This window comes from Bidens hawaiensis, unplaced genomic scaffold, assembly GCF_021521415.1.
Source record: "Bidens hawaiensis isolate Kalapana, Puna unplaced genomic scaffold, B.hawaiensis_p1.1 tig00027074_1, whole genome shotgun sequence".
Taxonomy (NCBI): Eukaryota; Viridiplantae; Streptophyta; class Magnoliopsida; order Asterales; family Asteraceae; genus Bidens; species Bidens hawaiensis.
Window position 1 is genome coordinate 169,544 of NW_027494365.1, and position 18,250 is coordinate 187,793.

Sequence of the window (18,250 nt, forward strand, 5' to 3'; positions counted from 1 at the left end):
TTTGTTTTGAAAGAAAAGTTAAGTGGCATGGTTTTAACTTAAAAGTTTAGGTGTCATGGTTTTAACTTGAAGTTCTAAACTAAAAGTTTATAGCATTTGAAAATGATTCTTTCTTAATTTATTTTCATATCGTTGTTAGTCGGAATATGATGGAAAAACGACCACAGCTTAAAATGTTATACATACACATCTTTCTACACATAGTATAGATAGAAGCAGTGCTGTAAAAATCGTGCACAGGTAACAATTAGTGTCACACCCGGTCTTGGGTGCCACCCATGTGACCAACATGATTTTATTTGTAATTGTCATTTGTGTAGTCTTAAGTATTACACAAGTTCTAAAGCTATTAAAGCTAGTAACATATTAAGTCCACTTAAAAACAGTAACTTTAGTAGACCTCTATAGTCACATTATTCCAGAGCTCTGGTTTCAACTTTATCTGTTTGTATTATACACGGTACTCAATTTAGCACATTAACTGACATCAAGACACTTAAATAAATAACTAGCTCATTGCAAATTTAACCAATATTCAAAATCAATTCCCTTTCTGGTATCTCACTCTACATTCGTGTTTGTTTCCCCTTCAGACTGCAAAAACAGAAATATCAAACGCTAGACCTCTCTAGCCACATTATTCCAGAGCCCTGGTTTCAACTTGACTCGACGTGCAAGCATCATTTCTGAGAAGCAGTGGTTTCAACCGGCTCAACCACCTCTGCTTCAAGGGTTGGTTGTGGTTCAGTCGCTTCAGCCACAATCTCTGCCTCCTGTGGCTGTGAGTTGTGCATGTTGAAAGCTGGCTGTTCAGGTAGTGACCATTTGTTTGACAAAGCCATGCTCATCATTTCATAAATCTTCCCACCAAGCTGTGATGGACTCTCAGGCTGCAACATTTGAAACACCATAAATTTTAATTAAAAATTATGCCAGGCGTCATGAATATAGGCATGAAGAATAGATAACTTACAGTGAAACCACTAGAAATCAATGCAGTATCGTACAAAAGATCAATAGCTCTAAGGGCTTCTTCATCATCACCATTGCTCTTGCAAGCAGCCTGCATCATGCGTGCACCGGTAAATAATTTTAAAAAAATAATGTCAAAATTGCAGTTTGAGAAAATAAAAACCATACACTCAATGTCTGAATAATAGGATGCTCAGGATTGATCTCAAACACTCTCCTGCTTCTCATGAAGTCCAGACTAGATGTGTCACCAACTGTTTGCGACTTCATCAACCTAAAAGATTACATAATAAAAACACATTAAGAAAACCGCGATTTGTTCAAACTTGAATACAAAGATAACTCACCTCTCCATGTTCGCAGACCAACCAAATTTTCCAGATACAAGAACACAAGGCGATGTTTTAAGGCGATTTGAAATTTGGACACTTGCAACTTTATCACCCAATCGTTTCTTCATCCAATCACAGATGTGTCCAAATTCTTGCTTCATCTCTTTTTCCTTCTCCTCATTCTTGTCACCTAGTAATTTAACATAAAGAAAAACATCAACTGTCGTTAGGCCTGTAAACAAACTGAATGCTTAGCGAACCATTCGCCGGGAAGTTTGTTTATTTAATAACGAATGAACATGAACTAAACTTTTAGTTCATTTAGTTAAGCGAACAAACATGAACACACATCTCCTTCGTTCAGTTATGCTTGTTAATTTAGGTCGTTTATGTATTCATTTAAATTGTCAAGCCCAATACAATTTAGACTACTTTTATTAATTTTTTAAACCCGACGAATTCATAACTTTTAATTGATGTTTGCTCAGTTTTGTCCGTTTGTATTTGTTCATTCATCTTCAGTTATATTTGTTCGTTTACGCACGTGAACCGTTTGCTTATACTAATAACAAACAAACGTTAATGAACACATTCATTTTCTTAGTAGACAAACACAAATATTCCGTTCATGTTCGATCATTTGTTCGGTTAAAGTTACATGAACATGACATGTTCATGTTACATGTTCATGTTCTTTTGGACATTTACAGGCCTAATTAGTGGTTCTAAATATCAATGCTAAATGGATTAGCTCAAGTGTGTAGACGTGTAGGTTTTAGATTAACCTTTTGAGAAATGGAAAATACAGATATTAGAAGACTAACCAATGTCCAAATCTTCCTTGCTGATGTCAACAAAGTTCTTTTCTTTATATGATTTGAGATTTGTGACAGCAACTTCATCAATTGGATCAACAAGGAACAGCACCTGTAACAAATCCCATAAAAAATTTAGCGGCAGTCTTCACTAACAGCATAAATAACAAAATAAAAACCACCAAATAAAGGAAAAAAGTTGTACCTCGAGATCTTTCTCGTATAATCTCTCCAAAAATGGTGTGTTTTTTGCACTTGTGACACTGTCAGCAGCGATATAATAGATATCTTTTTGGTCAGGTTTCATGTTCTCAACATATTCATCCAAACTAATCATCTCTTCTTCACTCTGCGAAGAAAAGAATCGAAGCAATGGACCGAGACGCTTGTGATTTTCACGGTCTTCAATGCATCCCAATTTCAAATGCTTACCAAAATTCTCCCAGAATTTCTCGTAGTCCTAATAAAAGTTTAGTTTAAAAATTAAGTAATCTAAATAACATACGCGATGAGAAAGAAGATGATTTACCTCTCGGTTCTCACTCACGGATATGCCTTGAATCATGTCAAACGCCTTCCGAACCAATCGTTTCCTCATTATCCGCACCTTTTGAATATGAATATTAAAATCAATACACTTTAAAAACAATTTAAAAAAAAAAATGCCAGTTGTACTTACGATGCGGCTTTCTTGAAGAATTTCACGTGATACGTTCAAAGGAAGATCATTAGAGTCAACAACACCTTTGACAAAGCTTAAATATCGTGGAAACTACTCCAAAAGTAAATAAAAGTCAATAAGTGGTTGAAAAACAACTCAAAACTAGAAAGGTTTTCTTCAACAAAATACATACCAGTTCTCCATCAAAGTCGTCTGAAATGAAAACACGTTTGACATATAGTCTTATATTCTTGGTTTTTGGATTCACAATGTCTCCCTTATCCATTGGAGTGATAGCGGGCACATAGAGAATTGATCTGAACTCAACCTCACCCTGCAAGTTTATATAATTGTGAAAATGTTATCTTGCTCACAGAGTCATAGTTAAAAAACAAAAAAAAAAAGATCAAAGTATTGTATTTCACCTCTGTTGTAAAGTGTGAAGATGCTAAAGGTTCTAAGTACTCATTGAATGTCTTCTTGTAGAATTCATTATATTCCTCTGTTGTAACTTCCTTAGGGTTCCGAAGCTGCGAAAAAAGACCTTGAGATACACATCTTTACAAACAGTTTATGCTCGTTATATAAACAATTAAACATCACATAAAAAACTCACCCATATAGGCTGTGTCTCATTAGTGAGATCCCAATCCCAGTATTTCTCAACAACTTTTTTAGTTTTCTTCTTTTTCTGTTGCAACAAAAAAAAAACCATTTTATGGTAGTTAAGTTAAATCTTTTACCTTGAGCAACAAGAATTCAAAACTAAAAGATTCATTGCTCACCTCAACACCGTCATCAGTCCCGTCCTTCTTGGCCTCAGTTGGATTCTCATCAACCTCAACCTCTTTTGTGTAGCCCTTTTCTTGCCATGTGTAAATCGGGAACGACACAAACTGAGAATAATTCTTTACAAGTCTCTCAATTCTCTCGGGATGAGCAAAATGTTTTTCATCACGCTGAGTACAAATAAATTATTCACTAATACTAGTACTAACACTGATAATAAAAAAGCAAACAAAAGATTATATAAAAATGGAAGTTTCTATATTTGACCTTTAGATGCAATTGGATAGAAGTTCCTCTCGGAATAAGTTTATCAGGATCGGTTTCTTCTCGGACAATATAAGAGCTTGAATTGGCCTCTCCTTCCCAAACATATTGCTTATCAGATTTGGGACTCTTTGTTGAGACCACCACCTGTTAGCAGCATAAACAATGAGACAAATGAAGAGTATAAATGGTTAAAGGTAAACACCATACCTTATCAGCAACCAAAAAGGCTGAATAAAATCCCACACCAAATTGACCAATCAAATTGCTGTCGGTACCAGCATCTTTGCTATCCTGCCATATTCAATAGTTTGTATAAGTATCTGATGCTTATTTAGTAAAGATATTGACTCATGTTAACTAACCTTCAAAGCTTTAAGAAACTTTGCAGTTCCACTGTGAGCAATTGTTCCTAGAGAATCAACAAGCTCTTGATGCGTCATACCAATACCAGAGTCCCTGTATATAGCATCAACATTAAAAAAGTACTCATGCATCATTTCAACTAATGTTCTTAGAAGCTGCGAGTCTTACGTGAGAGTGATTATTCCATTTTCTTGATCAGTTTGAATGCGTATGTCAAGTTCAGGAGCACCCTCCAAAAGCTGTGGCTCTGTAACACTAAGGAAACGCAACTTGTCCAACGCGTCACTTGCATTGCTGACATATAAAAGTTTTTTTATCGGTGCACATTGTTAGATTATATGCAGATTGGATAAACATAATAACACACTACATTACAAATTTGCTGATAAATTTAGAAACTTGCCTGATAAGTTCACGAAGGAACACCTCCTTGTTGCTATATAGACTGTTAACAATAAGATCCATAAGCCGACTTACCTGCAGCAGAACATATCATCAAGATAACAATAACTATGAATAACAAACTAATTCAAATTTATTTATATTAGAAAAAAAAAGGAGTAAACTTTAGGCACTAATCACACACCTCTGCTTGATACTCATATTTTTTCACAGGTGCATCAGGTCTCTGAAAGTCTGAAACAGTCGACTCAAACCGCCTCCCAGATGGAAGCATGTTAACCGATTTCAAAGGCTTAGTGGAAGCAGGCCCACTGTATGATGCAGGGGCTAAAACCGAATACCATCTCCCACTAGCATCCCTCTTAACATCCTGTTAGTGTCAAGTACATCAATAATGCAATCTGACAAATACTCTAACCTAACTGATGAGAAAAACTAAAAGTGAGCAACAACCGAAACAAAAACCAACGAATCCAAACCGAATATCAGCTATCTTTTTTACCTTCGGTTAACCGAAATTAACCGAACCAAACCATTCGTATTTTCGTACATTTCCTGCTTTTATACATTCATTTCATGTGTATCATGTTTTATATCTCCATTTTATTTAGCCAACGTTCAGTTTTGGTTATTAACTGAACCGAACCAATTAACCGAAAACCTATTGGTTAAAAAAGTAGATTAACCAATGACTTGGGTTTCGGTTTCAGCTAGTAACCGAAGCGAGCCCCTAACAAAAACCATTTGCAAAATCATTAACTGGAGATCATAAAAAAGTACATTAAACATCAATCGCATTCATTTCTGGAACGGCGACTAGCAATACATACATATACAAAAAATCATACCGAATCGTTGAAATTGGGGGAAACCGCGGCGGCTGCCACGGCGTCGCGGCGGAGATGGCCGCCGTAGCGTAGGAGAGAGTTGACGGAACGCCGTGATAGCCGGTGCATACTTGTGACAGAGACGAAGGAGAGTGGTGGCTGAATGGATGGATCAAGGGTTTAGGTAGGGTTTGAAGGTATTATTATTATAGGGGTTTAGAGAACCTTCTGGAGATTGATACTACTGGTTCAACCCGATAGATGTTCAGATGTTTTTATTTTTGTATTTTTTTTAAACCCACATGACTCGTGATACCTGAATCGATCACACCGGTTGTAATATAATAGGATTGAGTCCCCGGGTTCTAAGAATGCCATTAACTGTGTTCGGGTCAGGTCTTTATATGGCTGTAACTAGGAAATATCCACAAGATATTTGACCTAATAATTTACAATAAGGTCAATTTTTGGGTTTTAAGAATTCCATTAAACAGATCCGGTTCGTTTGCTCACCCATAGCGACTAGTGAGACTGATAATTTAAATTAGACGAGTGTGGTTCTTTTGATTCAAGTATAAGATATGGATATTTGTTGATATATATTTTTTTTGTAACATGTCATATTTTAACGATAACAAAAGTTATAACTCATGGAAATTTGTTGTCATAAAAGCTTATAAGTCACATGGTTGGTTGTCGTAGTTCTTGGCTGCTAGAATTCTTGGTTGCTAGAGTTTGTGGTAGAGAGACATGATAGAGGTTGATAGAGAAAGAATATAGACATTGTTGGTGTATATGATTATTGTACGTTTTAAAAGATTATATATCGTACATAAAATAAATAACTAAAATGTCTTTACTTTTAATAAAAAAAATTAGTGGAATTATGAGATGTATCTCAACTAGATTAAAAGTGATGAAAGTATCATTACTCAGAAAACTACATATTTAAACCATAACTTACTATGATAATATAAAAACGAAGTAACCACCGTATCTTCCTCTTCCGACACTATACACCTCTTTGCAAATCACCTCTCGTCATAAAAGAAAAGTAGAAATCTATCATCAAAGTTAAAATCAGTTATAAACCATTTGTCATTGTCAGGCCCGACCCATAGGGTGGGCAGAGAGGCCGATGGCCAAGGCCCAATAGTTATTTAGGCCCAGAACTATTTGCCAACATTCATGTATATTAATTATTATATACAAACTATTGCAATTTAGTAATATTAATGTGGCTAAACTGGTAAAACTCACCTTCACCAAGTTAGTTTGCCCAAGATTAAATCTTGCTTCACACTTAATTTTTCGAGTGAACTACGGTTTTCGTCCCTGTGGTTTGTCCAAATATGCGGTTTTAGTCAAATAGTTTCAAATTTGGGATTTTCGTCCCTGTGGTTTCATTTCACTTGCAATTAAACCCAAATTCACAATCCCGTTAAGTCTGGTTGTTAAATCCATCAGCGTGACCTTCACGTGAGGGGCAGTTTTGTCCTTTTATCCTCAAATACACCTCAGCCCCTCATATGACGGGGCTTACGAATTAGGGCTGGGGTTTATTTGGGGAGAAAAATGACAAAACTGCCCCTCATGTGAAGGGCACGCTTATGGGTTTAACAACCAGACTTAACGGGGTTAATGAATTCGGGTTTAATTGCAAGTGAAATGAAACCACAGGGACGAAAATGGTAAATTTGAAATTAGTGGACTAAAATCGCAGATTTAGACAAACCACAGGAACGAAAACCGCAATTTACTCTAATTTTTCTTTTTTTTTAGTATTTTGGTTTTCATTCTTTAAACTAAGTCCAAACCCAACTTTTAGGTTAAATATTAAATTTAAATTAAATTGATAAGGCTCGCTATTTTTTACTTTCATTAGTAGGACTTCTAACATAAGCTCAATTCTTATTAAGCCTCATGTTAATAGTCATATTATTTTTATCCCAAGGTCAATCTACTAGCTTCAAACTTCAATCATCTAACAAACACACCTGTAAAAAACGTAAATATGTGTGTATATATATATATACATACATACATATATATATCAACAACATATGTTGAGTGAGCAAAACACAAGATTTAATATATATTAGTATTTATAAAAGACAATTCTTATGCGGATGCGGTATTAATAACAATTAATTAAGCAAATAAGTCTTTCACCATGACACTAGTTCGGTCAAGTTTACTGTAACATCCGTATTTTGAGAATAATAAACAAAAGAGAATTTCAGTAATTATTGTGTGTGTCGTTATTCAATTTTTGTTAAGTATAAAGAGATTAGTGTTAGGCCTAGGACTTATGAATGGGCTTGAGAGAGTGGTTGCGGGCTTTAGGCCCAAAGGGTGGAGTATTTAAGCCCCAAATTCTCCAAATACTCCTCATTTTCCATCTCCATCCTCCCTACACACACTTTCTCTCTCTAACACCCGGATCCAAATCCGAGCCAAAGGAAGGACAAATTTCGTGATTCAACATCTTAAAACAACAAGAAACACTTCTAATATCCATGGGTTGTTCAGATCCGAACCCGAGACCATAAGGTGATTTTGGTTAAAAAGGTTAAGTTTTAAGGTCGGTTTCGACATGTAAACTGATATAATGGTAGATCGGGCTGTGGGATGTAATAAAAACATAAACTTGGTAGGCCGTAACCCACCGGGTGCGATAAAGGACAAAAAGGTGATCTTCAGACATTGTAAAACGCGTATAGACAAAGTTGGTACGACCCAAAACCCATAAAAAGAGTAAAATTGAGTCATAAGGAAGAGTCACGAAGGAAAATGGCTTTAAAATGGTAAAAATGAAGAATAGGAGATTCTGATTGCACGGTAGATCGCACGGTACAGAATCGCATCGCATAGCCATGCGATGCGATTCATTTAAAGAATGCGATGTGATTCGTTTTGCAACCATGCGATGCGATTCATTTAAAGAGTGAGATGTGATTCGTTTTCCATGCGATGCGATTCGTTTTGCATCCATGCGATGCGAATTGTTTTCTCATGCGATGCGAAGCGTTTCCCCATGCGATGCGACTAAAATGTTCTCATGCGATTGGTTTTACATGCTACCAGGGGCGCTGCCCCCGGACCCTCGTTCTTTAGGGACTTCACTAACTTAGGGTTGCAGACCCTAATAATATCTGCGAAGGTTATAGGGCGAATGGCTCTTCAAAACGTAGAATGGTTATGCATGTATAAAATAATGAAAGTAAGTTAAAGTACGAATGTAACATGTGTCTTCGGATACATATACATGTGTAAGAATGCGAATGTAATGTATGTTACCTGCTTAACTAGAACTCACTCTGCGTAGTTGAATTTTAGTATGCACGCAGGTAAATAGGTTAAAGGAGCTGGCTTGAGAATGGCACATGGTAGGGACTGTGTGACACCTCACTCTTCCACGTTAACACCGTAAACCCAACTCCATTATATTAACATATCACGATAACATTTACACGAGTCGGTAACAAGTCACACACATGAGTCCCGTTGTAAGCGTTGGTGATTAATGTCGAACCGGTTACGTTAATAACTTGTATGATTTAATTATTGCATGTTAAGTGATTTGGTGTTAATGCTTTTCCATATTATAATTAGTATTAAAAGTCTAGTGTAAAAAAGAATTAAGCTCGCCGCGCGTCTCGTAGGCCGAGGCTTCAGCCTCCGCGCGGCTCGGGGGACGACCAGGTCGGGAAATTTTCTTTAAAACCTATTTTTCAAACCCTAATCACCCCATAACCCTTTCCAGCCGTCATTGGACGAAAAATATAAGTTCTTGGGTCACTTTGGGAGCTTGTGGGTGATTAGGAAGATTAGGGGTCATCAACATCATTGTATGATCGTTAATTGTAAGTGGTTAATCGATAACAACTCGTTTACGTGCTTGTCTATTGTTCGTGTTGAAAAACCCTAATAAGATATGAAATATTTCTGTAATATAGAGGTTTTATGATGGTTGTAATGATGTTGGTTCGTTTATTGGTGTGGTAGAACGTTAGGGTTGTCGTATACATGATTATTGATCAATCTTTGTTGAAATCAGAATGCTGACAGCTTTGTACTTGCTTATTGTTTCGACTGTAACTTGATGATAAACGATTGTTTTTAATATATTCTTGATTCTAGGATATAGTTCATTGAGTCTAGTTTCCAGAAAGTTATGAATTGTAAATTTTGGATATATAGAATATAGGTTTTATGATTTTACAATATTTCATGTCTAAAATCTGATTTGGGAAGATGTTTTCTGGTCTAACTTCCCGACATCATAACTTGAGATTGACAAAGCCAACTGGGTTGGTTCCACTTCTGGAAGTTAGTATAATGAATTTAGGAGACAACCCAATTGTCCTTGCATAATTTGGATAAATGAGTTGAGATAACGATGAAAATAATTTTTGTTGCGCAATCTGCTGAACTGTTTGTACCTATCTGCAATGACTGAATTATTGTAACCTTTTCATATATGATAAAAATATAATAAAAATTGTTTGAGAAACCTAATCCATATATTATACTATGAGAAATTTTGTAGAATTTATCTTTGAGTTTTGCATAGTGAATAAAATCAGTTTGTACATGCTAGAATCTGCCTCGTTTACTGAATGATCATGAGTTAGGTTGTATGATGAATATTTGGTTGCTTTGCCATGAAATGATGTGTGGATACATGTTAGGACTTTTATTACAGTTGACACTACTTAATATCACCAACAAGTCGTTGGGTCAAGTTTGTGTTTGTGTGTGTGTCCATACATGAGTCTTAGAGTCTTGTGTTGTTAAACACATTCTCATAACATAAACACTTGTACTAGGTAGCAGTTAAAGAGTCAAGTGCATACCTTGGTTTGAGAAAAGTCCATTACACGCGTCACCAGGTGAATTCATGCTTTTTCCCTAGTTGTTTTCTAGATTGAAAACAACAAAACTATTTTCGTATACTTGTTTTCTGGATCGAAAACAACAAAACTATTTTCGTATACTTGTTTTTTGGATTGAAAACAACAAACATTTCCTTACTTGTTTTCTGGATTGAAAACATGGACATACTTACATATTGGTTTTCTGGATAAAAACGCAGCGACTTACTTGTTTTCTGGATTGAAAACATGGACATACTTACATACTGGTTTCTGGATGAAAACCCAGCGACTTACTTTGGATTTATGTAGTTTCTTATGTATCACAAGTGTATACTAGATGCCCTCATATCACTTAAAGTCCTTACATACCTTGAACCGTTAGGATGAGATCGCGGGGAAATTTAAGTAGTACTACTAGGTTTGACAAACCCCACCTGCTATAACTCGACTTGAGATCGGACAGGTGTAAATTGTCCTAACATACATTGCCAGTGTTTTGTGATAGACCTGGTAAGAAGGCATACAGACAGTCAGCTTCGGTTCAAACGTCTAGTAGTTTGTAAATGGGTTAGCTACCCTGGTATATTTGAAAAGAGCTAAATCTGCATACACTACTTATACTACGTATACTATCTATACTATATACATTACTTTTTCCTACAACTTATGAACTCACCAACCTCGTGTTGACTCTTGAGTATTTATACTTGCGCAGGTTGCTAGGTGTGCTAAGGAGCAGGTTGCATTGCATATGTCTAGAGCACACTTGTCGCATGATCTTTTATTTCACATTGTTTATATATGATGGCCTGTGTGTGTTCAAACACATGATTTATTGTTTATCTTAAGGCACTTACTTTAACGCTTCCGCAACACTTTTAAATTGTCGGTTTGGATTTTGTTTTCTCAATTTTGAATGAGACTTAAATAAATGTTTTGAATACCTTAATTTGGTTGTTTGATATAACGAATGAGCTAGATCCTGGTATGTCACACGCCTCGCAGTAAAACTCCGTTAGTCGAAATTTGGGGGTGTGACAGACTGGAAGACTGACATCTTGGGAAGAAATATTATGAATTATTATGTTATGTTTAAGACAAGTTGACTTATGTTACGACAAGATTTGTGTTTTGTAATATATTGGTTGATGTTTTTAATTAATCCGCGAAAGTTTTAATTAACTCTGATATTTAGAACTGTGTTTATGAGTAAATCCAACACCCAACGTTGGGCACCGGGAACGGGGCCTTACATTTACTCGGGCGACATTAACAACTAATAAAACAAAAAAGTATTTTCACCATGACACTAGCTATTTCAAACAAGTTTACTCGGACGTCTTATGATCATACTAATGACAATTAAGCATGTAATAATTAATCGTGCAATACACATAAACTCATATAATTGGATTGTAGTTGAGAAAATCATTTATCATAAATTCTGAAATTTTGGTACACATGTTAACCTCAAAACAAAAATAGAAAGCCGGCCTAAACTGGTAAAACTCACCTCCACCACGTGAGTTGCCTGACGTAGGCTGTCATGGTCTACTCAAACAATTAATTTTAGTGACTTAAATACCTATACTAGTACGGGTAAGTAAGGTCATCTTCACAGGGACTCAAGGAAAGTGCAACTAGTTTCTATGCTAAATTAATTAATTATTTAACTAAGGCAGACAAACGATGTTAAGCGGTTTGAAAGATTAATAATAAAACTAAACGATTACTTTTAAATTTTCAAATAATAATGATGAAAGACATTCACTCTAGGTTCGGGTAATATAGCCTTCAACTTAATCACATATTCACCTGACTTGATTGCGTAGTAATTACTAGACCTATTAGTTTGATTGTGATGGTAAACGATAATTAACCGAATTGTTGACACAACTGAACTTAGTCTACCTAATTACCAGTTTATGTTATGAAAACCAATTAAGTTACAATACCATGATGATTACCAGTCCAATGACACAAGAGCCTAATCCTAAGTGTTGATGAACAAAACCAAACAAGTGATGTGGTAATTAATAATCAAGAACATGAACTGTTTGAACAATCAAAGCAATAATAAAACAAGATCAAATCATGAAACTTAATCAAATACTTAACCTTTAAGCACAACGAATCTGGTCATAAGTCAAATTACACAAACCCTAGCCTAGAATGAACACACGAGTTTAGCCGGGCATCGACATAACGTTAAAACAACTTATCTTGAAGAACATGTGATCAAGGGCTGAACCGAAAGCTTCGGGATGGTAGATAATCGTCTTCAGGTCCTTCTTCAGCCTTTGGAACAAGTGGTATGACGAATGGGGGCTTAAATATGTTTATATAGTGATTATGGTTAATTTTCTTCGTTTTAAGGTGGTTCGAGTAGAGGGAAGGACAAAATGGTCGGGGTTAGAATTGTCTTAGCTCGCGTAGCATGAACCAGCATCTTCAAGGGTCCTTCGTGCAAAAGCAACAGCCATAATTTTTTTTTGTTATTTCTGCCTCGTGAAGCGTGCAAACCTATTCCTGCACTTCTAAGCCTTCATTCCAAGGTCGTAAATCAACCCCTTAAGCCTCTATAACGTCCGATGCCCTGAAACACGTAAAGATGCTTGAGGTATCAATGTTCATTCATTTATTTAACTAATTATAACTAATTAATATAATAAAATACATAACTTTTACACAACTATCACATCCCCACACTTATCCTTTTTCGTCCTGAAAAAGACTTTGCAATGGAATCAGAATCAGAGATTATTTTTACAAAATGCTTTTAGGTTATTTTAATTAAACACAGAGAACACAAAAACCGCGATTACCGATGCCTCAATACTTACCAGGAAAAATAAAGTGTGACAATTTTATTAGTTAATATGATTAAAATAGAACCCACACTTTCAAAGCTTTGAAGCCGCCTTACCATGCTTCATTATGGTTTTACCGAACCAGAACACCCTAACTTGACATGAACCTTGAGATTAGATGATCAAAAATCTTTGCACAATTGTACAATTTTTAAATCCATATGTAACAGCTAAGACAATCATGGATATTTTATCGAACCAAACCTAAACTTAAGCATCAAAGTCTACCAGAATGGCCATTAGATACGATTAAGGTGCAATTAAGTAACTATCTAGCAAATAGTACCTACTACATGACATACTCCCGTTATCAAGCATATAACAATTTCTTTTGAGAAGCATTTTGAGTTTTAAGAACTTGAAAGAACTCAACGTAACAATTTTTTTACACATACGTAATATATGTAGGTTACATGTACGTAAAAAAATTACAGAATTTTTTACGCACCGAGTCGACTTATTACATAAGTGTAACGGACATTTAAATTAGTGTAATCACTGTACATCTTTATTTTCTCTCATACTTTAATTTTTTAATCACATTTAATTTTAATCACATTATATAATCTATTTAATTAAATGTGTGGTCAAGCATGAAGTTTTTAAATTCTTAAAACTTAACAAAGTTTTCAAATTATCCCTCTCTCTCTCTCTCTCTCTCTATATATATATATATATATATATATATATATATATATAAAGAAGTCAAACCTTTTGATTTAAAACAGAAAATGGTAGGATAACTTCACAATTCATTTATGTTTTTTTTTTTTTTCTGAAAGGCAAAATTGTATTAAAAAGAAAACATGGGAATTCTAGCAAGTACCTAGGAACCCACTTGAACCAACAAGATATGAACTAACAAACACAAAAAGAGAACACAAACCATAATTACAATGAAAGATTAATAAAGTTGAACCTGCACCAACTCTCCCAACTATTTTAAAAATATTTTGAATATCCGAATATCCAAAACATTATCTAAATTATCCGTAAATTTTCTAGCCTTTTGTCAGGACGTACGAGTCAAGGGAAAGTCTCGGGTAGATAGTTTCTATGGGGCGTAGGCTTCTTAAAAGGTAACGAAGGCGTGCAAAGGTTTCCTCGGGCCAGACAGAGATTGGCCCTTGAGTGTAAAGGCAAAAGGGAGCTTGACTACAAGACCCACCTGTCGAGCAGGGATGAAAGTCGGCCTAGTGATCCGATGTTTCTGAGTGGAAGGGCTGTTGCTCAATAGATAAAAGTTACTCTAGGATAACAGGCTGATCTTCCCCAAGAGCTCACATCGACGGGAAGGTTTGGCACTTCGATGTCGGCTCTTCGCCACATGGGGCTGTAGTATGTTCCAAGGCTGCACTTACCAATGCGGCTCTATCGATTAGTATTACACAGAAGAAATTAATTATAGATACTAATACAATTAGATCCGCTCTTCATAGACAAATTTGGATTCAAATATTGGAATTTCCGTTATTTAAATCGCGTATCTCCGTCAGTTGTAGTGATTTATCATTCAATGAATGACTAAAAAGTGGTCTACTTAATCCAATTTTAATGTTTCTTACTTTGCAGTTGTACATGAGCAAACCATTGAAAATTGCTTTCTATTTCTATCCATCCCGAAGATTTATCCTATATTGATCATATTGGAGTTGGATCCAAAGGAAACTTGGGCTTTTATTATTTGGATCGTATTCGCGATTTATTTACATACTCTAACAAATAAAAATTTAAAAGGAGCAAATTCCGCAGTTGTGGTAACTCTAGGCTTTCTTATAATTTAGATATGCTATTTTGGGGTAAGTATCCGAAAAATTATCCGAAATTTATAAATAATATTTATTATTAACAATTAAAAAAATATTTAGGATAGCTCGGATATCCGAACTACCCAAAAATATTTCAAAATCACAATCCAAATATGAAAGATCGAAATTTTTGGACAATTCGAATTTAGATTTTCGGATATTTTAAATATGAATTCTGATTATTTTGAACACCACTAATCTTAGTGATCCGATATCTAACAATGCTTGGGCTTATGATACTTTGTGCCAGGAAAGTGAGCTGAATGATTGTAAGTGTGATTATATTATTATTATTATTATTATTATTATTATTACAGCAAAAGATTTAACATTTCAATATTATCTTTTTTTACTTTACTTTGCACTCCAAGCTAACCATCTTTTGAGCAATTATTAGAGGTGCAAAATGGATCAAAATGTGTATTTTTTAGGATGTGGCACTCATCCTATCACATTCAATTCTTTGCTTCTTTATAATGACCTGGTCAACAACAGAATGTCAACACACCAATGAAGGTTATAGCATATGGAATTATGCTAATTTTAAGCGTTTACACAAATAATTCAACATGTTTAGCTATGGTTTAGAGGGGTGAGCCAAACCAAGGCTATAGTACAAAGGCATGGCGATGCTTAAATGCTGCAAAGATTTGAATCTGAAAAGCTTTCTTAAATTACATATATGAGTGACTTTTGGCCCATTTAGGTTTTTGTTTGTTCTGTTTGGGCAACTTAATTTTAACCCATTAATTTCATTTGAATTTTTGTTTATGTAGGGGTATGGTACTAAAACCCGGTTCTACGACCCTAAATCTATTATGTTTGGCCTACTTTATCGCATGGACTAATACAATGTTATTGGGCCGAGTGGGTTTTGTGGAGGTAACCCTAACTGGGCTAGGCCCATTAGGGTACCATGATGGTGGCCATGAGACTCTATATAAGGAGGTCTCCACCTCCTTATCATAGGTCACGCTCAATAAGAGCCACCACCACTTTTTGTGTCTGTAAACAAGAAATCCTCAGGATATCTTAGCAGTCACCTCCACACCCCCGAAACCATTGCAGGTCTCAGCATTGCAGGTCACCAGGCGCAGCCGCAGAAGAAGAAGATCAAGACGTGGTTCGTTCATCTCGAAAATCCGTGGAAACATCGTCATGGATCAGGTAAGATTCATTTCGTGCTTCGACAAACTCCAAGACTTCACCTTGGAGAGAGTTGATGTGTTTTAAAATGTCAACAGTTTGATGGAGTCAGTTTAACAAATGTTTTCTGTTTTATTTTTGGAATGTTGTACATCAGTTGATGAACACTTTGTGATCTTTAGGGGTTAGTTTTATCATATATTAATAATTGCTTTATTGATGGTCTTAAATCTTGAAAGATGGAAATACAAAGAGCAAAGTCACTCACCGTCCCACATTGGCTGAGTGAAGAAATAAGGAGGAATAAACAGCCTAAATAATCAGCGACCAAAGGGGAAAGAAAGCATACCTTTCTCGGCCTTTTGGTTAAGATCAAGTGTAGTATCTATTCGTATCAGTTTAATATCTGATATGTGAGCCATCGGCTCACTCGATATTAATCTTATTTTTTATGGAGGAAGGCCTTCAAAGTAGCTTGCTGCTTGGGTCTTTAAGCGTCACCTTGGTCTTACACTACAACTAAGGCCTGGCCCACCCCTCAATATCATAGTTAAATTTGTTGCTGGTGAAGTTTAGTTTTTATCAGAATCATCTATATGATAAACAAATGTTACAAATCGTATACAATGCAAATTTGTTACCGCTATTATAAAAATGATGTTTTAATAAAATCCTAGGTGGTCTGTTACGTTAAGGGTATGATGATGAGACTTGAGTTTGATGGAACGCTGGAGATCATACAAAAACATTTGGATCCGTTAATTATCGTCTCACTTTTCGCCTCTGCTGCTAGGTGTGTAGCTCAATAAACTCCAATGATGGTTAGCTTGCAATGTAAAGTCATAGAGATTCACAAGGTCAACCACACAAGGTAAATAAAAAGGTAATCTTGAAATATGAAATATTTTGCTTGAAACAGTGTATAACAATAACCAAGTTCACAATCATTCAACTCATTTTTCAGGCACAAAGTTGGTGGCATAAGCCCAAGCATTGTTAGCTACTGGGTCATTAAGATGGTCAAACAAGTTCTCGATCGGGCCTTTTCCAGTAACAATAGCCTGAACGAAGAACCCGAACATCGAAAACATAGCCAGCCGACCATTCTTAAGCTCCTTAACCTTCAACTCAGCAAACGCTTCCGGGTCATCAGCCAACCCAAGTGGGTCAAAAGACCCTCCGGGGTAAACCTTGTCAAGCCCTTCACCGAGTGGGCCCCCACCAACACGGTACCCTTCAATAAGGCCCATGAGAACAACTTGAGAAGCCCAAATAGCTAAAATGCTCTGGGCATGGATCAAGTTCGGGTTCCCAAGGTAGTCGAGCCCACCTTCCGAGAAAATCTGGGAGCCCGCCTTGAACCAGACGGCTTCACCGAATTTCACACCGTTCTTTGAAAGAATCTCGGGGAAAACGCACCCAAGTGCGCCGAGCATGGCCCACCTAGAGTGGATCACCTCGAGCTCACGGTTCTTGGCAAACGTCTCGGGGTCAGCTGATAATCCAGCGGTGTCCCACCCGTAGTCACCGGGGAATTCACCAGTTAGGTATGATGGGGTTTGCTCAGAGAACGGGCCCAAGTATTTGGGGCGGTCAGGTCCATACCTATTAAACCAATTAAAATATTGACATAAATTTGGAAAATTAAAAAAATGAAAAAATATGAATGTGTGAGCTTTGTTTTACCAAATGCTTTGTGGTGCACTTTTGACAGTTCGGCGCATGGTGAAGCGTCCACCATTGAAGCTGCCGGTCTTCTGAACAAGCTCGTTTTGTGGCTTTAATGTGGCCTGGCCGACAAAGGCTGACTGTTGGATTGAAGAGGTTGCCATATGTGTATAAGAAGATTTAAGGCAAATAAGGAATAGTTAATTACTTATGAGATGATGAAGAATTATAGTGATATATATATATATAGGACATATAAGAATTTCGATGGATTAGGATGTGTACAAGTCAGCATTTTCTGATTGGTCAATTGGATATAGGCTGTGATTTGAGGTGTTAAATGGAGATCCTGGCTAGCATATTTCATCCTATAATTATTTAGATCAAACAAAAGAAAAATAAAAACTGGGTTGTTGAATAGGCAGCATTATCTTATTTGTCTAGAGCTGA

General features: G+C 36.1%; 2 protein-coding genes and 1 non-coding gene across 3 annotated transcripts; 1 reads left to right on the forward strand and 2 right to left on the reverse strand.

Moving 5' to 3' along the window:
- Positions 1-602: 602 nt before the first annotated feature.
- On the reverse strand, positions 603-5,626 carry LOC143574653 (heat shock protein 90-6, mitochondrial-like). The gene is made up of 19 exons (XM_077059224.1): positions 5,450-5,626; positions 4,786-4,971; positions 4,603-4,676; positions 4,368-4,493; positions 4,199-4,292; positions 4,044-4,127; positions 3,837-3,980; positions 3,566-3,739; positions 3,397-3,471; positions 3,206-3,310; positions 2,974-3,114; positions 2,799-2,891; positions 2,649-2,726; positions 2,325-2,579; positions 2,129-2,231; positions 1,320-1,494; positions 1,141-1,246; positions 974-1,063; positions 603-890 (listed from the first exon to the last, which is right to left on the reverse strand). Exons 1-19 carry the CDS (start codon positions 5,555-5,557, stop codon positions 681-683), a joined length of 2,421 nt encoding a protein of 806 aa, XP_076915339.1. The 5' UTR covers positions 5,558-5,626; the 3' UTR covers positions 603-680.
- A 10,851-nt stretch (positions 5,627-16,477) lies between these two features.
- On the forward strand, positions 16,478-16,672 carry LOC143574670 (U2 spliceosomal RNA). Its single transcript, XR_013142636.1, has one exon. It is a non-coding gene; the product is annotated as a U2 spliceosomal RNA (small nuclear RNA).
- Positions 16,673-17,016: 344 nt separating this feature from the next.
- Positions 17,017-18,007, reverse strand: LOC143574654 (chlorophyll a-b binding protein 36, chloroplastic-like). The gene is made up of 2 exons (XM_077059226.1): positions 17,819-18,007; positions 17,017-17,737 (listed from the first exon to the last, which is right to left on the reverse strand). Exons 1-2 carry the CDS (start codon positions 17,962-17,964, stop codon positions 17,086-17,088), a joined length of 798 nt encoding a protein of 265 aa, XP_076915341.1. The 5' UTR covers positions 17,965-18,007; the 3' UTR covers positions 17,017-17,085.
- Between the last annotated feature and the right edge of the window lie 243 nt (positions 18,008-18,250).